General features: G+C 38.8%; 1 protein-coding gene across 10 annotated transcripts in view; it reads right to left on the reverse strand.

Annotated features, from left to right (window-relative positions):
- PDE1C (phosphodiesterase 1C) overlaps positions 1–27,647 on the reverse strand; it is a 597,159-nt gene that overhangs the window by 78,570 nt on the left and 490,942 nt on the right. For all 10 annotated transcript variants that reach the window (XM_070616196.1, XM_008522292.2, XM_070616191.1 and 7 more), the window contains 7 exons: positions 25,725–25,838; positions 23,658–23,840; positions 22,595–22,661; positions 19,018–19,134; positions 16,952–17,092; positions 9,477–9,577; positions 6,570–6,698 (listed from right to left, as the gene is read on the reverse strand). In XM_070616196.1, the coding sequence (XP_070472297.1) occupies positions 6,570–6,698; positions 9,477–9,577; positions 16,952–17,092; positions 19,018–19,134; positions 22,595–22,661; positions 23,658–23,840; positions 25,725–25,838 (852 nt within the window). The remainder of the gene's footprint in view (positions 1–6,569; positions 6,699–9,476; positions 9,578–16,951; positions 17,093–19,017; positions 19,135–22,594; positions 22,662–23,657; positions 23,841–25,724; positions 25,839–27,647) is intronic.

The raw sequence follows: 27,647 nt of genomic DNA on the forward strand, positions 1-27,647 counted from the left end.
GGTCTGCGCCTGGGATCCAAACCTGCAAACCCTGGGTCACCAAAGCCACGTGGGCAAACAACCACTAGGCCACCAGGCCGGCCCCAATAGTTCATTTGTTTTTACTGCAGGGTGGTAGTCCATCATACAAGTACACCACTATTTATCCATGCACCAGCTGAGGGACATTTGGGCTACTGGATTATATTTTGGAGCTATTATGAATAAAGCTGCTATCAGTATTCATATACAAGTCTTTGTGTGGATATATGTTTTCATTTCTCTAGGATAAATAACTAGGAGTAGAATGGCTGGTTTATAACAACTCAGTATTTAACTTTATAAGAAACTGCCAAACATTTTTCAAAGTAGTTGTATCACTTTACATTTTGACCATCAGTGTATGAAAGTTCCAGTTTTTTATATCTTTGTCTACTCTTACTACTGTCAGTCTTAATTTCAGCCATTCTAAGGGATGTGTAGTGGTATCTCATTGTGGTTTCAATTTATATTTTTTTATTATTGTATTTAATTTGTACTCTTTATTGCATGACATTATTACGACTAATGATGTCAAGCCCTTTTTCACGTACTTACAAGGCCATTTGTATATCTTTTTTTTTAGACAAATGTCTGTTTCAAACCTTTCCCATTTCAAAAGTGGGTTGTTTGTCTTATTATTGAGTTGAAGGTACTTTATATATTCTAGATACAAATCCTATGTAAAACATATATGTTGTGAATAATTTCTCCTACTTCTTGGCTTGATTTTTTCTTTTTTAGTCTCTTCCAAAGTTTTTAATTTTGATAAAGTTCAACTTATCAAAATTTTTAATGCTTCATGCTTTTTGGGTCCTATCTAAGAAAACTCTACCTACTCCAAAGACTGATACGTTTTCCTCTGGAAGCCTTACCATTTTAAGCTTTTGCAGTTAAGTCTATGATCAATTTTGAGTTGATTTTTGAGTATGGTGTGAGGTAAGGGTCAAAGTTATTTTTTTTCCATATGGATATCCATTTGTTCTAACACCATTTGGTAAAAACATTCTCCTTTCCCCATTGAATTACCTCAGAACCTATGTCATAAATAAATGATGAATCAATTTCTGAGCTCTTAATTCTGTTCCACGAGTCTTTGCATCTAGCCTTTCACTAATAAAACACTGTCTTGATTACTGTAGCTTTATAGTGTATCTTGACATCAGGTAGTGTGGACCCTCTAAGTGTTCTTCTTTCAAATTGTTTTGTTTGCATTTCTACATAAATCTTAGAATATCCTTGCCAATTTCTAACATAATTCTGCTGGAATTTTGATTGAGATTGTGTTGAATCTATCGATAAATTTGGAAAGACCTGACATCTTTATAATACTGCTTATTCCACTACATGAGGAAAATATCTCTCTCAATTCATTTAGATCCTCTTTAATCAGCAATGTTCTGTAGTTTTCAGAGGGCAGGAGCTACACTTGTTTTTTAAAGTTAATACTAAGTATTTTATATTTTTGTGCTATTGTAAAATAAATTATTTTTATTCCGTTTTCTAATGGTTTGCTGTATATATATGCATATATATATATATATATATATATATATATATAACACACACATTTTTTTTTACATTAAATTTGTATTCTGTGACCTTGCAAAATTCATTATTAGTTCTAGTAGCTGCTTTACAGATTCTTAGGATATTCTACTCAGACAATCAGGTCATCTGCTAATACAGACATCTTACAGTGTTGACAAGAGTAAGATCAGGTATTGTTGTCCTGTTCCCAATCTGAAGGAAAAGTATCCAATTCTTCACTATTAAGCATGATGTTAGCTATAGGTTTTTTCACAGGTGCCCTTTATCAAGTTGAGGAAGTTCTCTTCTGTTCCTAGCTTGTAGAGAATTTTTATCATGAATGAGTGTTGAATTTTGTCAAATGCTTTTTATGCATCTATTGAAACGACCATACACTTTCCTGGTTTTTTTTTTAATATGGTGAATTATTTGAATTGATTCTTAAGTAATGAACTAACCTTGCATTCCAGGAATAAACCTTATGTACTAGTCAGAATTCTCCAGAAAAACAGAACCAATAGAATGTACATATATATACAGAAAGAGACTTATTATGAGGCATTGGCTTATGTAATTATGGAAGCTAACTAGTCTCAAGGTGAGTTGGCAAGCTAGAGACCCAGGAGAGCCAATGGTGTAGATCTAGTCCAAGTCCAAAGGCCTGAGAACCAGGAGAATTGGTAGTGTAGTTCCAGCCTGAAGGCCTGCAGGTTTTTACATCTAAAATGTAAAAACTTTGTAACAGTATAGGTCCATTTACTTATTACCAGTCTTTATGTTATACAATCATGCATTGCTGAATGACAGGGATACGTTCTGAGAAATGCGTGGTTAGGCAATTTCGTCATTGTGTGAACATCATAGACATCACTCACACAAACCTAGATGGTATCGTCTACTACATACCTAGGCTATATCGCAGTACTCTTATGGGACCACTGTCATATATGTGATCCATCGTTAACTGAAATGTTATGCAGCACATGACTAGTTGTCTTTATGTTATAGCTTTTACGTGTATTACACTTCCCTACATTATAAACTCATGAGACTATATTGTATTTTTTGTTTTTAACTGTTATATGCACTGAAAGAAATTAAGAAAAATAGCCTTTTATATTTACCCAGATATTTACCATTTTATTCTTTCCTAAAAGTCTGATTTCCCCTGGTATCATTTTCCTTCCACCTAAAGAACTTTCTTCAGCATTTCTTATAATGCAGCTCTGTTGGTGACAAATTTCTGAGGTTTTCCATTATCTGAAAATAACGTCATGTCACCTTCATTTTCAAGGATGTGTCCACAAGATATAGCATTCTGTGTCAACATTTTTTTCTTTTACCACCTTAAAGATGTTATTCCAGTGTCTTTTGGCCTCTACAGTAATTTGAGTTGTTCCACTGAATGTAATGTGTCGTTTTTCTCTAATTTTATCTTTGACTCTTGGCAGTTTGCCTATAATATGTGTGTAGGTGTGTTTTTCTTTGAATTTATCCTCTTTTAGATTGCTAAGCTTCTTGAATCTATAGATTTATATCTTTCACTTTATTTGGGAAATGTTGAGCCATTATTTCTTTAAATATTTCTTCTGCCCCATTCTTTCTCTCTCCTCTCTTTCTGAGATTCCAACTCTCCTTATGTTTGACCACCTGAAATTGTCTTACAGGTCTCTAAGTCTCTGTTCATTTTTTAAATCATTTTTTCCTACTTCTTCAAATGGGATAATTTTGACTGATCTTTTCAAGTTCACTGATTCCTTCCTCTATCTTCTCCAACTTGCTACTAAGCCAATGTAGTGAATTTTCAGTTTAGATATCTTATTTTTCAGTTCTAAAATTTGTTTTCTCTTGCTTTCATTTTAATTTCCCTGGTTAAATTATACTGTATTTTATTTATTACAAGCATATTTTCCTTTACTTCACTGAGCATAAATATATTAATGCTTTAAAAATCCTTGTCTGATAATTCCAACAATAGTTCATCTTGGAGCCTGCATCTATTGATTGCCTTTTCCCTTGAAAATAAGTCACATTTTCTTTGTATGTCATTTAGATTGTCACAGAATTTGAGTTTCTCCTTATTTGGCTTTCTCTTGGCTGGGATTCTAACTCGCTCAGCTCTGTTTGTTCCTACCCTGGTTTCTCTACCCAGAAAAACGGTGGCAGTTTCTGTATACATATGGTTTTCACCATCTACTGTTGTTGCCTTGACTGAGGCTGCCTTCAGGGTAAAGTAACAAAAATGTCAGACTCGCCTCATCCTGTCATTGTCTCCAAATTTTGACATGCCTTCAAAATTTGCCTGATTTTGTTCATTCTCTACAGCCCTCAAGTCATGGGGAGTTGTGATTGTTTGTATTTTGTCCAAAGTTTAGAGTTGTTATTTGCGGGAGGACTGGTTTATTAGCAGCTAATTTGGGCTGCCAAAAGTGGAATTCCATGTTATTCCACTGTGAAATGCAGCAAATATCTGGTAATACATTCACTTACAAAGGCCCCGAGAAGCCTAATGCACTTGTATATCCAAACAGAATCTATCAGATAGTAAAACTGCTTTCCTAGAAAGATACAGAATATTAAACATGTTATCTTTGGGTTAATGGGATTTACTGAGAGCCCTAAACAATAATTTAATATTATATTTATACAATAATACCATTGTCCTGGGGCACTGTATCTAAACATTAATAAAATGTGACAAAATAATAAAACAATACAGGGGCCGCCCCCATGGCCAAGTGGTTGGGTTCACGTGCTCTGCTTCAGCGGCCCAGGGTTTCACTGGTTCAAATCCTGGGCATGGACATGGCACCGCTCATCAGGCCATGCTGAGGCGGCATCCCACATACCACAACTGGAAGGACCCACAACTAAAATATGCAACTATGTACTGGGGAGATTTGGGGAGAAAAAGCAGAAAGAAAAAAAAAAAGATTGGCAACAGTTGTTAGCTCAGGTGTCAATCTTTAAAAAATAAATAAATAATAAAACAATACAATCATGCACCACACAATGACATTTTGGTCAACAATGAACCGCATATACAATGGTGGTCCCATAAGATTTGTACCATAGAGCCTAGGGGTACGGTAGGCTATACCAACTAGGTTTGTGTAAGTCACTCTATGATGTTTGCACAATAACGAAACCGCCTAATGATGCATTTCTCAGAAAGTATCCCCATCATTGGCGTCCCGTGCTGCCCAGCCTTGGAAAACTTTCCTTAGACTGCACGGAGATCTAGGCTGCTTCTACCCAAGTTTCCTCCCCTTTCTCCTTCCCCTGAGATTCAAAAAAAAAAAAAAAGAGGCAATTACTCAAGCTTTGTATCACTTGATTAGATTGTCATGAGGCCAGGAATACACCCCATCTAAACAAGCCCTCACACAAATCCTTCAAAACCGTGATGTATCTGAAGATGCGTGAAGCTGTTCTCAGCCGTATTCAAATCTTTCATTATACTTTTACAGACATTTAAATTGGATAGAGGGTTCCTTTTTGTCCAGAAGATTTACATTGATTAACTGAAATGCTCTGCATTTTTCAGATGCTGGCTGAACCTAGCATTTTCCAATAAAATTCAAGCCAAATGTTCCTCTATGTTTTAATAAACTAGAGCTGCATGGAAACTAATAGCCAGCTCTTACTGAAAATCTGTTTCGGATTTATTGTTTCCTATAGCTTATTTCTCTGAATCCTTGCATAATGGCACAGAGATACCACTCAATAAACAGCTGATCATTTAATTAAAATATAAGTACTATTTGCATCACGGTAGATTCAGGACTTTGTAATGATTTAAATGGTTTCGCCTATAAGCTTTGAAACACCTTGACCTGTATTTACAGCTGCAATGATTTTTAGCCTTGTTATATATGTCATAAAGTGTGCTAAGCATTTTAAATGGATTGTCTCATTTATTATAACCCTAACCAAATCACAGGGTAAATGTTATTATCTGTTTTCTAGAAATTAAATTTTAAAAAGGTGTAAAGGGGTTGAGTAACTTCCTAAATATCATCCAGCTAGTAAATGACTGTGTCCACATTCAAACTCAGCCATGCCTAAATCAAAAGACACACAGTCGAGGCCAGCCCAATGGCAAAGTGGCTGGGTTCCCGTGCTCCACTTCGGTGGCCCAGGGTTCACCATTCAGATCCTGGGCTTGGACCTACACACCACTCATCAAGCCACACTATGGTGGCATCCTACATACAAAATAGAGGAAGATTGGTATAGACGTTAGCTCAACGAGAATCTTCCTCAAGCAAAAAGAAGAAGATTGGCAAAAGATGCTAGTTCAGGGCCAATCTTCCTCACCACAAAAAAAAGGGGGGGGGATTATGTCATTTAGACAACAGGATTAAGTACTCATTATTTATTTATTTATTTATTTATTTATTTATTTATTTATGCTGAGGAAGATTAGCCCTGAGCTAACATCCATTGTCAATTTTCCTCTTTTTTTTGCTTGAGGAAGATTAGCTCTGAGCTAATTTTATATGTGGATCACCACCACAGTATGGCTGACAAGTGGTGTAAGTCTGTGTCCAGGATCGGAACCTGTGAATCCTGTCTGCCAAAGCAGAGCACACCAAACTTAACCACTATGCCATGGGGCCAGCCCCCTCATGAGTTTTTTAAAGTCTCAAAATAATTTCTTTAGCACATTTTGAAATATTTTTTAAGAAATCCAGTCAAATATAAGGTGAAAACATGTTAAATGATAAAATTCAGATTTAAGAAGCTGAGATAAAAACAACCTAAGTTTCCTAAAATAACAAACAGCAAACATTTACAAGGTGCCTACAATATACTTGAATTTTGGTGTCAAAGAGAAAAAACAGAGAGAGAGAATGATAAAGGGAACGGAGGGAGCAAAGGAAGGAGGGGGGAAAAAGACAGAGAGACACAGCCATAAACATTTCAAACAGAATATTATTTCTTCAAAAGCTGCACACTTCATCGCTCCTCACAGCTCCATTCCTGGCCTCCAAACCTCTCTCTTGCCTCATCCTTACCTCCAGTCATCCTTTGAGAGGTTGATCAATATATTCATTTCCTCATCCTCTTGCAGAAGGCGATAGGCTGCACTTAAATGGTGATTTTCCAATACAGATCTATCGTTGTACAGAATAGCCGGGTCAGACCTGAACAGAAAGCCAAGCAAAATAACTGAGGATATTAAACAGTTGAGATTTCACACGTCGCTCTCCCAGGCTAGAACGCACCATCTCTTTCTCTTAGGTTTAGCAACTATCCTTGCCCCCATGCCCTTTCTATCAACCATAAAGCGAAAACCAACACTACAAATTATCGTCAGTTGTACACAGGGTATTTTAATGTCACTGTGTGAATGTGCAATGTGTGGATATGCAAGCTGAGAACTCTCTGAAAACTGCTCCTTAACCATATCTCACTTATCTGTACCAGCGGCAAAGGTGATTTGAGATGTGGGTCAATTCAAACTTCCTTATATTTTCTGGAACTACTTAATTTTTTATTTTTACTTTGTTCAATGAGAGAATTTATTTATTTTAATTGCAATTCACTGAACACAGACCACCCGGCAGGTACAGTTTGCAAGTTTCTCTGGCTGTAGCTTGATCTTAAAATTTTACCATGCAGAAGCCATTTGTGGAAAATTGAGAATAAAGAATATAAGGATTATATGACAATTGTCAGTCACTTTCTCAAAGACCATTCCACAGCTAAATGACAACAGACACAGAGCTGTATGCTATTTTAATATCTTTAATTTAATGAAACCTTAGTTATTAGAGCTTGTTTCTCATCAAGGAAGATGAGTCCCAGAGATGTAAAGTGACTTCACAGAGCCCCACAGCGGCTGAATAGCAGGGTTGGGATGAAGGCAAGATCTTCTCACAGCTGGGTCATTCTTCCCCAAAATAACTTCTGCCTGTCATTGGTCAAACCTTGGGATGTATCTAGCACACCTTTAAAGTGTTAGGGGTAATATTTTGTCTATCAAAGGACACAGAACCCGGTCACAGACTTAGTTTTCTGAACAGGGAGCCTACAGGCTGAGATGCTCTAGATAAAGTTCTGTTAAAGAAGGCCAACGTTTAAATTTCACTCCAAACCAAGCTTAACTGAACCCACTGGAATTTCCCCACTCCTACGGAGATAACACGAAACATGCAAATCCTGAGGTGAAAGAGCTGATCTTCCATCTTTTAGGTTAGGAAGGCACCAACTGGTGTGTATTTTGTGACAACGAGCTATTTTCCACCTCCTGTAATCAAGGCATTTCCCTCTGAGTTGTGACTGGTTTTGATGTTGGTCTCCAGCCAAGATCTAGGTACAGTTGTCCCACCCAGCGCTCTTCCTCCAGCAGGCACTATTCACTGCAGTCTCTGTCCTCAGAGCAAAGGTGACACTCGCAGATATCCACTAAACAGAGCTGCTCTGTAGAATTCCCTGTGTTTGAAGACCTCGCAACACAACTACAAAAGGCGGCTCCCCAGCAGCTGAGACTACTCCATGTGAGGAGACAGGAGGCAGAAAATGAAGCGAACGGCTGAAGTCCTTTTGTCCGCTGCCATTCTATTGAAATTCCCCTTCTGAAGAGAGATCAGATGATACTGTCTTCTTTTGTGTCCCCCATAATTAAATGTTGGGTTCATTAAACACATGTAGATTGGTTTAATGAATACAAACCTATCTGAAGTGTGCACCTGCTTTTTCAAGTGAAATCAGTGAGTATTTATTTGGTGTTTAACTCTCGTCCCTCCTGTTATGTTCTTTGTGTGTGTGTGTGTGTGTGAGGAAGCTTGGCCCTGGGCTCACATCTGTTGCCAAACTTCCTCTTTTTGCTGGAGGAATATTTGTTGCTAAGCTAACATCTGTGCCAGTCTTCCTCTATTCTGTATGTGAGATGCCTCCACAGCATGGCTTGATGAGTGGCGTGTAGGTCTGTGCCCAAGATATGAACTGGGGAAGCCCAGGCCACCAAAGTGGAGCACACAAACTTAACCACTATGCCTCTGGGCCAGCCCCTCCTGCTATACCCATTCTCTTTGCCTTGCCATCTTTCCCCAAATTCTAGCTTCTTTTGATTCCTATGTCAAGGCCCAATTAACCCTACTGTCACAGTCTCTCCAGTTCCACATTGCTGTCTAAAGAGAAGATAAGTTCTTAGGTCAGGAGAGGGCAGATGAGGTTTCATCCTAAACGGAATTGACAATTGACCGTACTGCTCGCCTAGAATTCTGTGCTGAGTGGAATACGAAGTATAATACGCAGCTGGGTAAGAAAAAAGTCCCCAAATTGATTAGTGATGTCTGTCATAGTCAACAAATTCAGAGTGGGGCACTTGGACCCCTTTGCAATATCCCTACAGAGGTCTGCGATTACCTGTGCGGTTCGTCACAGAGGGGGCACAGGTTGCCCTGGTGAAGGTGGCCTCCAGGAGACAACCTGGCTCCCCAAGCCCTGTGCCAGGGAGCGAGGCAAGCACTGACACAGCAGAGATGAAGTCAGGGAGGATGAGAAGACTATCACCAGACTCCCAGAGAGCAGAGGGTGGGAAGGCTCAGCTACCGCTATGCCAACATGAACACTGCAGTCCCCGCCCATCCTCACAGTCAGTCCCCATGGCACCTGTGCCTCTACGTGGACTGTTCTACCTCCTGTTAGAAATAGGTACAGTGTGCATAGTACATACATACACAAACAAATAGCATTTGAATAGAGAAGAAAAGGAGATCCTTATCAGACATGAATAAAATACGAGAATTAGGAGCAGATGGCTTCTTAAACTCTAAGTCTTCATCAAAGTGGACCAGGCTGATCTCCTGTTTGTGAGTTCGTTTTTTCAGAAAGTCTAAATGACCGCATCTTTCTGACTTCCCAAACTCCATCCCAGCCCCCTCGGGCCTCTTTGGCAAGCATTTCAACATCCTCACCGGGTCTGAATGTGGAAATTGTTGGTGGTTCCAGTATGCTCATAGTCATGGATGGCAGCTGAGAAGATGATAGCAAAGATCTCCAGCTCTGTCAGCCAGTTCTGAAAGGGAGATTACAGAGCAATCAGATAATCTGTCTCTTTCTCAGACAAAGTCTTCAGCTTGCTGACAACACACGAACATTGCTGCCTTTCCACCCTGCAGCTGGCAAGCTATTGCCAAATACACATTTTCTGGCAGACAGAATCTTTTTTTTTCTGTGAGGAGACCGAGGAACACGTGATTTGAAAACAGCATGCCCAGCAAGGTTGAAAAAGCTAACTAGTAGTTTTATTTTTTTCCAGCAAAAAACAAAGAACATGAAGACTCTAAAAGTCCTCAAGGTACCCTTTCTCAAATTCCGAATGAGGTTGCCAGGTAGACAGAGAAAAAAAATTAAAAATTTCAACACAATACCAAGAACTAAGAGTAACAGAAAACCTGATGTCTATTAGACAGAGACAGATGGAAAGATAACGCCTGGCCTCATGCCTCATGCCTCCTGAGGCAGAGGGGGGGTAGAAGGGGTTGTAGTGAAGGAGAACAAATTAAAGAGGACCCCAACATTCCTGGCCTGGGTGGCAAAAGCCATCCTGGGTGGCTATTTTTGTTGTTAGTGTCATTGAGTCGATTCTGACTCCTAGTGACAGTAGAGCGGAACCCTGCCTGCTCTTTTCTGTGCCACCCTCTCACCTTCTGGCACTTTTTCAGACAACGCTCTGCTGCTGTTTATAGGATTTTCATGGTCAATGTTTTTGCAAGTGGAAGGCCAGGTCCTTCTTCCGAGTCTGTCTTAGTCTGGAAGCGCTAATGAAACCTGTCCACTACAGTGACCCTGCCGCTATTTGAAGTACCCGTGACATAGCTTTCAGCATCACAGCAACACGCAGTTGCCACAATATGACAACTGACAGATGGGTGGTGTGGTTCCCTGACCAGGAAACAAACCGGGGCCACGGCAGTGAGAGCAAGAGTGCCAAATCTTAACCACTAGACCACCGGGGCTGGCTGGGTGAAAATAGTTGGCATCATTGATAGAAACAGAGAAGGTGGGAGAAGCTATTTTGAGGGAAATTGGGCTTCATATTTTAATATGGCTCAGATTTCCTTGCCTCTTCCAAATTAATCACTGTGAACCTAGAAGGTTTTATAACTCATAAGAAGTCAGAAATTTAAGTCCCATGTGAATTTTATTCCAGATTTATCAAAATGTGACAAGGTACAAGCCATAGATCCTATCAGTACCTCACTATCTACAAAATATGAGTGTCACAACTAGTTCAATGACAGGGAGGCCCTGACAGCTGGTAACAGTGGGTTCTGAATTCTGCTGTGTGTGACTCAGGAAAGCAAGCCATGGGGGGCTGGTGGGGGAGGAGTTAATGGGGGCAGTGGAAACCTGAAGGAAAAGGACAGGGGCAATTTCCCATTGCCAGAGAAGACATTATCAGTCACTCCTGACTTTGATATGTAAATGATAGAATTTCCTTAGAAATCTGTTTCCACCCCTATATTAGTTTTCTATTCTACCTTCACAAATTATCACAAACTAAAGGCATAAAGAACACCCATTATTGTGCCCCATTTATCAGCACACGGCTCAGTGGGTCAGAAGTCAGCTCAGCGTGGCTGGATGTTCTGGTCAGGATCTCACCAGGCTAAAATCAAAGTGTTGGCAGGTCTGCATTCCCTTCTGGAAGCTCTGTGGAAAAACCTGTTTCCTAGTGCATTCAGGGCACTTGCAGAATGCATTTCCTTCTCAACGTTCCCACTTGGTCCCCTCCATCTTGAAGCTAGCGATGGCTGGTTGCATCCTTTTCACACTTCTGCTACACCTCTTGATGTTTTTTTTTTTAGGAAGATTAGCCCTGAGCTAAGATCTGCTGCCAACCCTCCTCTTTTCGCTGAGGAAGGCTGGCCCTGAGCTAACATCCGTGCCCATCTTCCTCTACTTTATATGCGGGATGCCTACCACAGCATGACTTGACAAGCGGTGTCATGTCCACACCTGGGATCTGAACCAGTGAACCCTGGGCCGCTGAAGCGCAACATTCAAACTTAACTCCTGCGCCACGGGACTGGCCCCTACACCTCTTGACTTTTAACGACTCATGTGATTACATTGGGCCCACCTGCAGAATCCAGGCTAATCTCTCTATTTTAAGGCCCTCTGATTAGTAACCTTTATTGTATCTACAAAGTCCTTTTTGCCATCTATGTAACATATTAACAAGTGTGAAACCAGGGGGCAAAGGACATGGGGGCCGAAATACTGCTGACCACAAACCCTAATAAAATTACTCAGCACTCATTAACCAGGATGCCATTTAGATGTCCGTAGTGTTTCCCTTACAAACATGATGATGACACATATAATCAAAAGAACAAGACACAGCTTCTCTCTTCTAAAAAAGTAAGCAAAAGGGAAACTAATGGCACCTTGCCTGACAAAGCAATGAAAGGGGCCAAGAAACCGCTTTGAAGTTTGGAATTTTTTGACCTGAATGAAAAGCAGACTAGAGCTCAGAGTCTGATTCATATCTATTCAATCAACAACTCTTCAATCTAATTTTGTTCAAGGATTTTCTCTTAGGAGTGAGCAAAACAATTCTGAACGGATTCAAGCATCTTCTTGGCATCTAAGCTAAGCTATAATGAGTAATATAAACACATTACAATGAGTAATACTGTTGATGTTGAGGCCCAGACATCACTTTATCAATGGGATGTTTTGATTCCCCATGTGTCTCACAGTTTATAAAACTGAAATAATTTAAAGCATTTTCTCCCTTTTGGTTTGTAATGAAAGGTTAGAGTAACAATATGTTCTCCATTCATCAGAATGCTCCCCACTGTTTTTGTAAGCTGGCAATGAAAGAAGTTCGTTTTGAGTTGTATTTCCAAGAGAGAGTGGGTGGGAAGTAGTTTCTATATTTAAGAATGCTTTTGAATATAGCCTGAATTGATAATGCAAATTCAGTGACAAATGGCAAATGAGCTCATTTAAGAACTGTATGCCGTACATCATGATCATCGGCTGCTATGATATAACATTTATATTAATGATAACTTGCATTAGTATAAACGTTTGGGAGTTTTTCTTGAGAGCTAAGAAAGCTGTGCATAATTCTCCTTTATATCTCCATGGTACATTGTACCTACTAGGTACCAACCAAACATATGTTGAATAGATGAGTCCAGAGTACCTTTTCACATCTATTTTGATCCTCACCACAATATTTTGAAGAATCACGTGAGGATACTGAAGTGTAAGAATATCAGGGGCTATTTTTTTGCCACAGGCATTGTAGAAGCATGGCTAAATATTTCAACGCATGGCCTCAGACGTCAGATCTGGGACCTAATCATGGCTCTGCTACTCTATTGTTTTGCTAAGGCTGCCATAACAAAATGCCACCAACTAAGCAGATTAAACAACAGAAAGTCATTTCCTCACAGTTCTGGAGGCTAGAAGCCCAAGATCAAGGTATGGGTATCTGCAGTGAGAGCTCTCTTCCCAGATTGCAGACGCCACCTCCTCGCTGTGTCCTCACATGGTCCTTCCTCTGTGCACATGCACGTCTGCATCTTAATCTCCTCTTCTTAGGAGGCACCAGTCATATCATATTAGGCCCACCCATATGACCTCATTTTACCTTAATCACCTCTTTGAAGACCCTATCTCCAAATACACTCATGATCTGAGGCACTAGAGATTGGGACTTCAACATATGAAATTAAGGGGGGGACAAAATTTAGCCCATGACAGAGACTTTATGACAGGGCAATCTTAACGCTGTGAATAAATTTCCTCCTATTTGTCTACTGAATTTCTGTTCTCTTCTTGTTGATTTATTCATATAATCTCGATCTTAATCTTTGCTCTCTCTGTATTTTCCTTAAGCACTTCATAATAACAATGCTTTTTATCCTACAGAAGATTTCAATTTTAATATACTCAATCAATATTTTGCCATATAACTTTTGCATTTTGAGGCTTATTTAAGAAAGAAGTTCCTTTTTCAAGCCTATAAATATATTCTCATAGTTTCTTCTAATATGATCAAATTTTTATTTTTGTACTCACATCTTTCATTCATTTGTCCAATATGTGGTGAATGATTTGAAGTAGGACAAAAACACTCATCTTTCTCCAAATGAACAACTGTCCCCCAAACATTTTTTGAACTGAGGAATTCTCCCTGTAATGTTGTTGTCTACAGATGTGTCCTCAGCTTTTCATCTGCAATTCTCTCTTCGTTATACTCTAGTCAGTGTTCCATCCTCACGAAACTCCTTAGACTGCTCAGTCAAGGGCAGGAATGACTTTCATGTTGTCAAAAGCAGTGGTCGCTTCTTTATCCTCAGCCTTCTTGACTTGTTGGCATGTCCCACACAATTCACCATTCTCTTTTGAAGCACTTTCTTTCACTGGCTTCCAGGACCCCACATTCTCTTAGTTTTTGTCCCAATGTCACTGGCCACTCCTTTCTAGTTACTATTGTTGGCTCTAATTCTTTACCTTCACTGTCAACTCTGGACTGCTCCAGGACTCACTTCTGAGCCCCTCTACTTCTCTGTTCACACTCTCTTTAGAAAATCTCATCTGGTTCCATGTCTTTATATAATATTGATATGCCCACGATTGTCTAATCTCCACGTCCATCCCTGACCTCTTCTCAGAACACTGGACTCCTTTAGTTTTCTTCCTGCTTGACATCTCCACATTGATGTCTAACAAAGATCTTAAACTTAGCATGTGTAAATCAAAACTCTTGATTCCCCTTCCCCAAAGCCTGCTTTGCCACCAGGCTGTCTCACCAACCCTGTTTACCAAACCAAAAATCTTCCTCACTTTAATGTTCCAAATCCTTTTCACCACCCAATCCTTTTAAGTCTATCTCAGAAACAGAATTTTTTCCCAGTTTTATTGAGAAGCAATTGCCATACATCACTGAGAAACAATTTTTTTTTGTCTCTATATCTCAGCAATGTCCTTCCTAGTCCAAACTACCACTATGTCTCCCGTAGACTTCTATAGTACTCTTCCAACAGGCTGCCTCAAAAGCCATGCTCCACACTAACACTCTTCTTATCTTCATCAGATCACATCATTCTGCTGGCTGTCTAAAACGCTTTAGTCGTCTCAAACTGCACTTAGATAAAACTGGAATTCATTACCCAGACCTTGGTCTGGCTCCTGCCTTCTTCTCCAACCTTCTCTTGCACTACTGACCCCGTCATGTGCTGTTCTCACCATGCTTGCTTTATTTCTGCTCCTTGACTACACAAAGCTGCTTTCTCATGAGGGACTTTGTACTAATCCTGCTCTAACTCTGCTGCCATATCCTTCTTCAGTTCTTAGCATGGCTCAAGCCTAAAAGCTCAACTATCTCAGATTAAAGATTACCTCCAGAGAGAGGCCTTTGCTGACCATCTAATAAAACCCCCTGTTTTCCCAATGTGGGTGCCCTATATTCAATCTCTGCAGAACACTAGTGATATTTTCTTCTTTACTTTTTCACTGGTCTTCTATCTACAACCTCCCACTAGAATGCAAGTCCTGTAAGAGCACCAATGCATCCTCATCCTGCAAAAAAGTACCTGGCACACAATAAGTGCTCAACAAATATTTGAGCTTAGTTTTTGAAACTCTAATAAATTCCATGGAAATATTTGTCTATTTTTGCACAAATATCACACCGTTTTTTTATCACGATAGCTTCAGTAAATATATTAACATCTAGTAGAGTGAGAACTACCCACCACACATATTGTCTTTTTCAAAACTGTATTTTACATAAATTTCAGATTCAGTTTATCATGTTTCATGGAAAATCCTTTTGAAATTTTTATTAGTATTGCTTTGAATTTATAGATTAGTTTGAGGAAATTTGACATCTATATAATACTGAGGCTTTGCATTAAAAACATGGTATATGTCTTCAATTATTGAAACATTATTTTTGTGCCCTTTAATTTAGATTTTACAGTTTCCTTTTTATCAGTTTTGAAGTTCTTCATAGGTAATTTATTGATATTTTCAAATCATTGGGAATGTATGTTTTTCTATTACACTTGTTAATTTCCAGTGTATAGGACAGCTATTTTATCCAGATCTTACTGAGGTCTTTTATTTGATCTAATAATTTGTAGTTAGTTCTCTTGATTTTTTAAGGGAGATGACCAAATTATTTTCACAGGATGCTTCTTCATCTTTTTCAGATACTATATTGCATTGGCTGAGACCTCCGGAAAAACACTCAATAGCGATATCAATGTGGGCATCCCTGTTGTGCTCCATGCTTTCACTGAACCTCTAGTAACTATGATGTTTGCTCTAAGTTTATGGTAGAAATCCCTGGTCACATTAAACAGGTTCCCTTTGTCATGTTTATATAATTTTAAAAATAGCTTTTTAAATAATAAATCATAATAATATTTTTAAGAAATACGTTTTACAGTAAGGAAGAATTGAAATTTAGAAGTCAGGAAATCCTGACTCAGAGAGTCAAGCAATTTATTGCAGGTCAAAAAATCTAATAAGTAATTAAGCAAGGATTTATATCCAATTTTATCTAGCTCCAGAGCCCACACTCCTCCCACTGTATTCCATTATTTAATTCAGTGAGTTATTACACCAAATCTTTCAACATGTCCTAGTGGAAAAGATAAATGTGTACTGAGTTTATGGGCTAATTAACAACCATACCCAAAGAATGGCTACCTTAACGTCAATTCTGAAGAAGATTTCAAGGTAAAAAGTCATAGAAACCTAGCTGTTTGTCGCTAAAGCTATATCTTGTAAAATAATAGCTTACATTAAGGCAAAGAGGACAAAGGCAAAATCAGGTTGAAGAGGTCAGTTAATACAATGGATTACAGAACAGGGACTCAAAAACATCTAAAGAGATGAAATGTTGGGCCGAAACAAGCATGAAAAGTTTCAAACAGTTAGAGGTAAAGATTGACCCTTAGGTTCAAAGAAAATCAAACACATATAAATAGGATGAGAATAACCTTGTGAAAAACAACCAGCAGTTTAAACCAAAAGCTAACTTTTTCCAATATCTTTGCCAAGTATAACCAATACGATTTCACGATGCTTGAATATAATTGTGATTGACCATAGCAAGAGGTTAATAGTATCACTCTCCATTTCTGGAAATACATATTTAGTTCTAGAAATTATATTTAATTTGGTCATAGCTTAGTAAGGATGCCAGGCACTGCTACCTATTATTTCATCAAGTCCACGATGAAGAAAATTTCAGAAACAATAAGGAACCCCAAGACTTTCCATGATTGGTTAGATAATTCTTGGGGAACCAGAAGTCCACAAAATAGTGCACGTGTGGGCTCTACCTCCTCAAAATGGGACCAGACTCCAATAAAAAATCATCATCATATCTTTTATGTAATCTATCTGTACTTACCGCTACTCCTGTCTTGTAGAGGAGGTAATGCACGGTCTGTGTAACATCAGCAGCGTGCATCAAATTGTGGTAAGGATTTTTATGTTTGCTGTACCCCACTTCCAGGGCCTCCACAAATGAGACAAGTGCAGAAATAGGGATCTGAAAGGGAGCAGCAAGGTTATTTGGTTAGTGATTTAGTGGCTTTAAGTGAGGACACAAAAGTCTAAGGTGCTCTAGCTGCCTCTTTCTGGAGGCATAACATATCACATGAGGAAATTAGAACCTTTCAAAGCTGGTAAAAAATAAATCACGGAAAAAATTATCAGATAATTTTACACTCTAACAGGAAATGCCTGGTCTGCCCTGCAAATTGTTCATTGTTCTCTAGTCCAGAGGCCCAGGGAAATGACACAGGATCATCTCAGAGACATTCAGGGAAGAAGGGTATGTGTTCATTTATCTCCCAGGCAAAGGCTTAAGTCTTTTATTTCTTGAGAAATAAATGAACACATACTACGCAGCATGTCTCATTTATCTGTGGGAAAACATAAAGTACACAAAGATCTCAAGTAATAAAATGACTGCAAAACAAACAAGAGCTGCCCCCTCCTGAAGACTGGGCCCTTTAGAAGGAGTGATTATATACACTGGACGGACGGGAAAAACAAACACGTGACAGTCTGTTCTGAAACACAGAAACAGGCTGTGTTCTTAGGTTTATTACTTGGCAACTTATTATTGGTGACTTGCAATTTCCAATTAGCCTAATTGCTTTCTATCTCCAATATGTATAATATACATATCTTCTTTTTCTATGTGGCAGAAAGTGAACAATTGCAAGAAGCTTGTACAAAATAAGGAGACACTGGAAACATTCACTGTATTAGTTTTCTGGATCAATTTCTTGGTTAGGATAAATTATCTAGTACAAGGCTGGGGGAAAAGGAGAGAGTGTCTGTCCTAGGAGACTAAAAGTCACACTCATAAGAAAAAATAAAGAAAACACCACAATAGTACCTCATGAGAGTCCTTAGTACCTTGGGCACATTCTTCCATATTTACCATTTGTGGATTTTTAAACATTTAAATATTGCCTTTCAGATGTGAGAGATTGATTCATTACCATTTTTAAAAATGAAGACCCAATGTACCTGGGTTCTTTGGACTCTTCTCTGGAGCTCTATGAGCCACTGAAATGCTAGATAAAGGGGTGTGTATGTGCACGGGAGATTTGTTCTGAGGAAACAGTCTCAGGCATCCACCAGATTTTCAAGCAGGTTTCTCACGCAAAAGAAATTAAGGACCACTGCCATAAAGTACTTACGGCTATGTAAGAAACACACCGCCAAATAAACTGTCCTTAGAAAAGCAACATAGAATGGAGCTGCTCAGAGAAATCAGTATGTTACACAGAGAAAGACCTACATTTTTCAGAACCTCATCCATATGATGAGAGAAGTCTGAGGAGTGGGATACAGTGGCTGTCAGCAGATGAATGCACAGGTTCCTGGAAAACCTGGCCCGATCTCCAGAGGTATTAGAAGGCTGAGGTGGTTGAACTCTGGAGACAAGTCATGCTCTTTACTTAAAGTTGAAGAATTAATTTGAAGCGTGAATGGCTGGGAAATACCAATGATCTGTCACAGATGATAAGTGAGAGTATTTATCTGAATTTGAACCAAGTGGTGGAAAAAGAAGTTTGCAGAGACAGCAGATGCGCGCTCTGTCTTTATTCCCGTCTCCTTGCTGGCGGTGCTTGATAGTACACCAAGCTAGGCTGAAATGAGGTCTGCAGGCAGAGCCCGATGGGGAGCTCTGCTAGTTCAGGCTTCTAGTTGTACCTGTAGGAAGACTGGGATCTAACTGGGCGGCTCTATTCCTCCCCTGCCGGTGAGACCACCAGGCAAGGGAGTCATGAAAAGTTCCCACCACAGAGGAGTTCATGGCAGTGGCTGTCCCAACGATGCTTCCTGAGTTATCCAGAGCAGTTTTGGGTCTACAGTAAAAGATTCTCTTACTCTTAGCCCAAAAGTCATGGAAGAATGTGTGTAGTTTTTTTTTTTTTTTTTTAATTAGGCACTGACCTTGAAACGGCTGATCAGATCATAGCGTGTGAGTAATTCATAGAAAATGAATTTCAGTGCATGATCCCCGCTGGCTTCATTGAGGGAAAAGACATCAAAGGACCACTTGTCCACATCCTGCAGGACAGAACATAGAGAAAGAATGCATTAGTCCACAGTCACTTACACAGCTACCAACCTCCCTACTTTGGTGCTAGCCTGCAGCCCTCACCTGGGATTTCAAAGCCTAAGACTCTAACACCCTTTCCACTCTCAAACTTTTCCAATCTGGCAGTCCTACCTAGCATTTACTGATAAAATATTAAATAGTCTTATTATCATTAAAAACAGCTATAATTTAATGAGTGCCTACCATATGCTCTAGGCATTGTGATCAGTGATAAATATGGAATTTACCCTAAAACCAACTCTTAGTGATGGGTATTATAAGTTACATTCTACAGATGAGAAAACTGAGAAGTTACCTAGTTTCCCTAAGACACATGGCAACTAAGTGCTAGGGACACAAGTGGGCCCAGAACACACACACACGTTCAACAGATGCGTAAACTCAGGCTCTTTCCATTAAGCCCTTCAACTACTTCCGCCAAATTTCAAATATTCAATTCACTTCACAACAACCAAGGCTGCTTCCTTACTCTAAACTTCTCCCCAGCCCCTTGATACTAACTTCCTCTTAGTCCACAGTTCAGAATGTTAACCCACGTAAAAGTTTCAGAAACATGCATGATAGAGAATACAAAATAATGTGTTACTTCAATCCAAACCGCTGAGCTGAAACCAAGGAGAAAGCTTTCATTTCACAGGACAGAAAAAAGCTACCACTTCTGGAATCACTGATCTGTGGACGTGGTCCTAAAATCTGTAAGTTATTTCACTGAAAAAAGTAAAACTAAGAGCTAAGCTGAACACACTCTTTACACTCCTTCTTGAAGTTCAAAGTCTTATTTATCTATAAATAGTTACTCCCACAGAGACAGTAAGATGGGTGTCTTCTCCAGCCCCTTATTTTTGGGAGGACTTAGCTGTGATTCTCAAATTTTAGTCTTCTTCAGAACTACCTGGAATGCTTGGAAAAAATGCTCATCCTCCGGTGGAGGACTCTGCAGAATCCTGGTGTGGGGTCTGGAATCTGCATCTTAACAAGCACCTAATTTAACTGCCTTAAACTTTTCTTCTTCTTTTACAAACTCAGACCAAGGACCATTCCCATGAAGAAACTGCATGAACTTCCTATTAGTCTAACCTAAAGGAAGCCTGGAACCTCCTCATTTCCTCCCACTTTAAACCTGGAGTCCACCCACGGTGTCTCTTCCTGAGTCACCCAGCAGATGCCCTTCTAAAGAACAGCACACTTCTCCATTTCCAATAACCCCCACCCCAGAAGATTAGAGAGAAAACATCCCAAATGAGAAGCTAGCATATATCACATGGAAAAAATAAAAAGAACAAAAATGCAACCTATCTCATATTTAGAGATTGGCAGTGGTCAATTATTCTCTTACTTAAATGCAATTTTATGCCACATTCTTACATTAATCACAAAGGTTAACACAACACTAGCATGTTGGCTATTTTATTGAATTGTACTCTCTCCGCCTTTGGGGAAACTTTCTGCAATAGAAGAAAACAATAGTGGTTCCATATACACTGCAGGCAGTGAAGTGGAAATAACCTTTTTCGAACAGGTACTACATAAAAAAAAGAAAAAAAAAAGAATTTATCTGTGTGATCTCTCCAACTCACCTCCAACTCACTGCAAATAAAACCAGAGTCTAGGGAGGAGGAAAAATATTACATTGTATAAAGGCCTTAAACTTGCCCAGTAAACACGGGACAGGACCAAGAGAAATAGCAGCTTTAGCCTTTTGCACGTATCAGCAATACTGGTGGAGAAGGGTGGTAATTCAGAGAGTGAGTACTTACTCTTCGTCTGAGTCGCTAGGTAACTTTCCCCTCGGAAAGACAACATGTGTGCATCTGAGAATTACTTTTCCCTAAGCATAAAATAACAATTCATGCACATCACAAGGTGTTCCACATTTTCTTCAGTTATTCTGCATAGAAAAGATGCTCTAATTTGGAAATATTTTCATAAATTTCTTAGTACAGGTACAACCACCTGTATTTATGTTCAGAATAAAGGAAGAAATTACAGATAAAAGATGTTTTTAATGTTCCTAAGACTTTCACTGAATGTTTCAGGTTCAGTTAGAAAAATCAACGTAACTTCGTAGCAGATGTTATGAAACATTGGATCTCATGAAGTGATTTCACTGATTAAGTGGGAAATATCACAGTAAATTACACTGAGGTATTGGGCATTAGAGTGGGGGTAAAGAGGAGGGAGAGAAAACGTGTCTTCTTGCAATACTCTTCTTGAGTATCCTTCTTGTTCTTAAAATGAGTTAAGAAGAGACAGAAAATGGAGAACCGAGAATCTGAATATATAGGATCTCACAAATTCAGTGAGTGAATGTCTCTGAGACGAGAGAAAGGGACTATGAAATATACAATCAACATGACCCTATAGAACTCTTTCTTGACATTAAATTAATCAAGAAGCACTCTCACCCCTGATTCATGAATAGGTAATTTAGGTTCTCTTCTGAAAATATCATCACATAGTACATTTTTCAGGTTTCAAAGACAGTAATAGTTTTAACAATAGTCAGAATGGTGGGACATCCCTGAGCAAATGGACGTGACTCCATGTGTAGGTACCACACAATGTCAACCAGCATAGTGATCCTGGATATTAGCGTAGTACCCCCCTCAAATCCAAAAGCCAAGTCAGTTCAGCATAGCCGGGACCCCCTCAGCCCAGCAGATCTGAATCAACACACACCTAGAGGAATACATCTGCTTTGGGGCGCTTAGAGACATTCTAGATAATCCGAGAGTTTGCCTGATTGGGATTAATTCTGCAGGATTTAGCCCATTTAAACTCAAATATATGCATGACTTCCCATAGAACTTCTGGGCTCAGTGAGTCTCAGGAAAACAGTAGGAGATACGGAGAGACCATGGGCTCTGGGGCATCCATTGATGTTGTAACATGTTACTGAGAGCTGCCTATGTGCCTGGAACTCTGGCATCAAACCTTAGCTCTGTCTCTAATTAACTGTGTCCTTTTTTTTAATCTTGCTGAGTCTTAGTTTCTTCTTCTATAAAATGGACATAGAGTAGGTAATCAGATAATGACACAGTTATGATCACCAAAGATCCTCCTGATGTCGAATATTTACAACCAGAACAAATTTGATCTCCTATGGCCAAAGTCAAACTGAGTCTCATAGGCCAGATCACTGCACAGATCACTAAACTGCTCCAAGGGAGTAGAACGAAATGAAATCCTCACAGAGCTTGACTTTTAAAAAACTAGCAAGACGAAGGTGAAAAAGATAGTGATATTGTTAGAATAAGTAAGTAAAAGATAATGAAAGAGAAAAGTCAGGAATGACTGGGAAACCCATAAATGAGCTGTAAATAAAAGGCTCTTATTTTCTAACAACAAATTTAACTAAACTGTCTATGGGGTAGCGTGTACATTGTGAGATCTTTTCATGGGTATTACCTTTAATGCTTCAATAACAGCTGCTGGGTAGCTCAGTCCAACCATGTTTGATGTCCGTCTATACATTCTGGCAAAGTCAGAGGGGAAAAATGCCATATTATATCTTACAAAGAAGAATGAGCAGGCCACAGACTTATACCAAGTAGTGACAAACAATGAGAAGTCATGTTGTCTGGGGACCCAAGAAACTTAAAATTTCTTTTATATCCTTTTTCATAGGCTCTGAAGTGGCCTGTTTTAAATTCTAAAGAAATTAAAGCAGTCCTAAACTAAGGAACTGTTGGATACAAACAAACAAAAATTAATCTATGTGCCCCACAGTGGAAATTAAATTACTAAAGTGTACCACCTCTTCCAGCAGAAGTGAATTACAGCACAGCACGGACACCATGCACAGGAGCACTTTAACCTCAACGGAGAACGCCTATGGGCAACCCATTGAGAAGAGCTTGTTCGTCAGAACCGTCAAAAACAAGATGAACAATGTCCCAGGTGAACTTTGAACTGACTATGGCCCTTCGAAAAGCCATAATGGTGCAATAAGGGTCAAAGGAAGAATAAATCAATTTGTGCAAGAAGGATTATAGAAAGAATACATCGATTTCTGGAATCTATTTCTGGGGAAGCGAAGCAAATCAATTTCAATGCGCAAAATGGCTAACAAAATTGGAAAATGTTGTGAAGAACTCACACCCCTTAAGTAAACTGTCCTCTCTGGGTCAACGACCTCAAGGCAGCCTAACCCGTTACAAATGCAGGTACCATCCACATACTTCAAAGGAGGATGGATTAGATGATGTCCTTCTTTAAAAATTAGAGACTGAACTCATTAAATCTTCTCTAGTTAACAAAAAGAATTCTGAGCAAAAGCAAAAGCTTGTCCTAATGATGCTATAGAGATTAAAATAGATATGTTTTCGTCATCTCTCATTCAAGACTATCTGTTTCCACTCAGAATTTACAGTATTTGTAAAGATACCAGAACACATCAAAGCAAAGCTTCTATTTATTGCAAACTGGTGGTCCTTTGCTGCTTTGGTCATTGAATGACAGCTCTCTTTACCTCTCCACAAATATCCCAGCCTGTACTGCATGGACGATGCTCTTGAACCGCGGCTTCTCCTCACTCCTTCTGAGCATCATCCCCATCTGCCGCGTGAAGGTGGAGGCCAGCCAGTCTCGGACCTCAGAAGGCACCGCATCTGACTGAATGTCACTGAGCTCATCCTCTGTATCCAGGAGTCGCCTGAACACAAGAAACACAATCAGGACACTGAGATTAAATCTGAAGTTAGAACTTTCTGTTCAAAACAGCTGCTCTTTCTCTCCACCCGACCTGCATACACAGGCACAAGGAAACCAAATTAAACTGGCCACAAAAAATACAGCACCTTTTTGGTAAGCTTGTGAAAGCACATCATTTGTGTTCCAGAATGGTCTTTCCCATCATTTATGTTTCAGGATGGCTCTCTCTACCAGACTGGACAAGGGAACAATGGAGTCAGGGAAAGTCAAATACACTCCTCAGGCTCTGTGGGTCTCAGAACCATTGCACTCAGGAGTACCCAGTATCTTTATTCCTAGAAGGTTTGTGGAATTTGAATGGATTCTGCACCTAACATTTAAAAATGCATTCACAGGGATGTTTACTTCATAGATAGACCATGTGGCATTATTTTGTTTTTTTTTAAAAAAAAAAACATTTAAAGACTTTGCTATAGACAACAATACTGTATTATAAACTTCAAAGCTGCTAAAAGACTAGTTTGTTCCTATCGCAAAAAAAATAATAATAATGTGACATGATAGAGGTGTTAGCTAACGCAATGATGGTAATCATATTGCAATATATAAATGCATAAAGTCAACGCTTTATATGCTTTAAACTTACACAGTGTTATACGTCAATTATATCTTAATAAAAATAAGTTAAAAAGAAAAAGAAAAAGAAATAAAGACTTGGCAAAGGATCGCCCAAATCACATCAACCCACTCCCCTGAAGTAATGAACCCAATTGATGGCAACTGACATACCTTCTAGTTTGATAGGACGTTACAGAAATTTAAATGTCTAAATTCAAGCAAAAATTCTAAAATAACGCAGTTCTTTATTTGAGCACAGTGATTTCAGTCACCTGTCAGGTGTGCTTAGCTAATTTTTCAAACTTGTTCATAGATCAGAAAACGAGAACAAAACATAAATAGTAATAAGTTACAATAAGACTTAAAATTGTATTTTATACGTATATTAAGGTCTACTAAAAATAAGCAATAAAAACAGGTGTCAACGAAAAAGTTTGGTTCTTTTTTTCCTTTAAACACATGAATTGGGGGGGGGGGAGAGGAGAAAACGTAACGTTTGGGAAAAAACCATGATATCAAATATTCTTAAATAAGGAACCAAGCACGTCACCAAAAACTAAGCCACACATTTCTCAGATTACCGGGAAATCCTTTCAGATTGGAATTTGACATAGAAAAGTCAGACATCACAAATACTGACAGAAGAGCCTGTCTGAACAAGAAAAAAGAAGAAACGCCTTTCATGTACACTATTTCAACATTTTTCAAAAGTAAATTTTGTTACTTTCAGATGCATTCAGTAACTGGAAATGCTTTAATACTTTAGATAATTCAAGTGGAAAGAGTCTGCTAAGAAAATCCGTACCATATCTAAGATTGAAGGAGGAACACTGGGTGCTTAAGAGGACAAATGCTTCTCCATTTGTCTCTTCAGGAGCCTCCATTTACAGATAGATATTGTGAATTAAAACATGAACATAATGTATAGACTGAGGCTAACAACATGCAATAATTACAGTGGAACTCTACATTTGATTAAAATCTTACAAGATTTTAAAAAATTACTCTTTCTCCTCTTACATTGTCTCACTTCATTGTCAAAACGCCCATGTAAGATAAGTTCTATTAACTTATCTTTATACTCTTTCATAGATAAGGAGGTACAGAGGATATGTAATGTCCAAATCTACCCCATTTGGCTGTGGAAACAAGCTCCTAGACCAGTCATTTGAATGCTACCCCATACGTGCCATGGGGACATTTCAGAAAAGCCATATAACAGAAAATTTACCATCACTGCACTGACTTCTTGTCATTTTTAGCTTACCTGGTTTCATCGATGTACACAGATTCAAGCACTGTGGCTGCATATTCCAAATTCTTCTTAAGATCTACCACTGAAGCCTCCCCTCTCTCTAATTGTTTGACCAAAGACCGTAACCTAGGGAAAAAAGATAGGATTCAATTGCAATAGAGAAAACAAAGAATAATCCTACAATTGTAGTGACACATTTTACAGCCATAGACTGTTTTTATTTATTCCAATATATCTGAAACGAAAATATAAATCTAATGATGGAGTCGACCAGTATTTCTCAAAGGAACAAGTTATAGAATAAATGCATACATTTTTGCCATTGTGAAGCAAGAACAAATATGTTCTCATCCACCAGGCACTAACCACCCCCAACACTTTCTAGCTACCTTTGATCTTTCTAAGAGTTCTCTAAATTGCCAGGGATTTTGCTTCTTCTATGATTTAATTTTTTTGTTCTAATTGGATGTAGTAAAGCATGGCCAGCAACAGCATCACCAAACACCACCCGACATTCTGCTGTTGAAGGTACTTGGCTCAGCAGCAGTGACCATAGAGAAGAGCAGCCTCATGGCTCACGGGTGTTCCAAGACAGGTGAGGAGGTTTAGACCACCAAAATCACCACAGAGGGCTACATAAGGGATACACGAAGGCAAACTATTTTACTGGACAGAAGGAATTCCCCTAGAAGCAGATAAATACCTTAATTTTTTTAAAAAAATGAGGAAGAATGACAAACCAAGGTACTGAGGACAAGCTCTTCTCCATTGCTAGTCAAGAGTTCCAGAGAGTACAAAAAAATGGTAAAACATGCTCTCCTCTTATTTATATCAACATTATCCCCACAGAGAAGGATGTAATATATATGAAAGCGATAAAATGCCAACAGACGATTAAAGTCCAATAACTGGGAACACTGTAAATACCACAGAGATTTGGAGATTGGACAACTCTTTGGGCTGTCTGACAACCAGCAAAGAAAAGAGCAAAAACTTTGAGGATAACTTTGGGTGTGAATCCCACTTCACAATGCATTAGCTATGCAATACCTGGCAAGTTATTAAACTTCTCTGTATCAGCTAGAAAGTAGAGATCCAACCACCAAATTTCCTAGGTTGATATAAAGATTAAATCAAATTGATACTGATATAGCCACATCCATCATGTGGGTTTTTTTCCTCCAACTTTACAGAAATATAATTGATATATAATATTGTGTAAGTTTAAGGTGTACAACATGATGATTTGATACACATATATTTTGCAAAAGATTACTATAATAAGGTTAGTTAACATATCCATCACCTCACACAATCACAATTTTTCATATGTGTGGTGAGAACGTTTAAGATTTACTCTCTTCACAACTTTCAAGTGTACAATACTTGAAATTAATACTTGCTAATTATAATCACCATGTTGTACATTAGATACCCAAAACTTATTCATCTTATAATTGGAAGGTTGTACTCTTGGACCAACATCCTCTTTTTCCCAGTTGTTTTTTAAAAAGGCAATTGTTATCATTATTGTCTTTGTGGTTATTTAGTGATCTTGATCATCAGAGGTAACCAGATAAGAAACATTCTAGCAGGATACTTGAGATTATTATCAAGTTTCCATTTCCCAAGGCTGTTCCCACCTTCCTGACTTCAAAACATCCTCAGACTTGCATTCATAAGAGAGAATAGGTCGACTCCTTGGCAAGGTATAAACCACTCCCCTCCAGATCTAGGCAAAAATGATCAGCAATAGAGAATGAGGAAAAACTCTGGATCGACCTTAAAAAGTAGGCAAGAGGGTCAGCCATATATAAGAAATTCTCCAGGAATTTCAATGATGTAAAAGACAGGGGAAATCAGATTGAGGGCAGTCACACCTGACTTGTGAATCTCCAACATGCAAAAGAGAAATATACAAAGGAAATCAGCAGA

Source organism: Equus przewalskii, chromosome 4, assembly GCF_037783145.1.
Source record: "Equus przewalskii isolate Varuska chromosome 4, EquPr2, whole genome shotgun sequence".
In the NCBI taxonomy this organism is placed as follows: domain Eukaryota; kingdom Metazoa; phylum Chordata; class Mammalia; order Perissodactyla; family Equidae; genus Equus; species Equus przewalskii.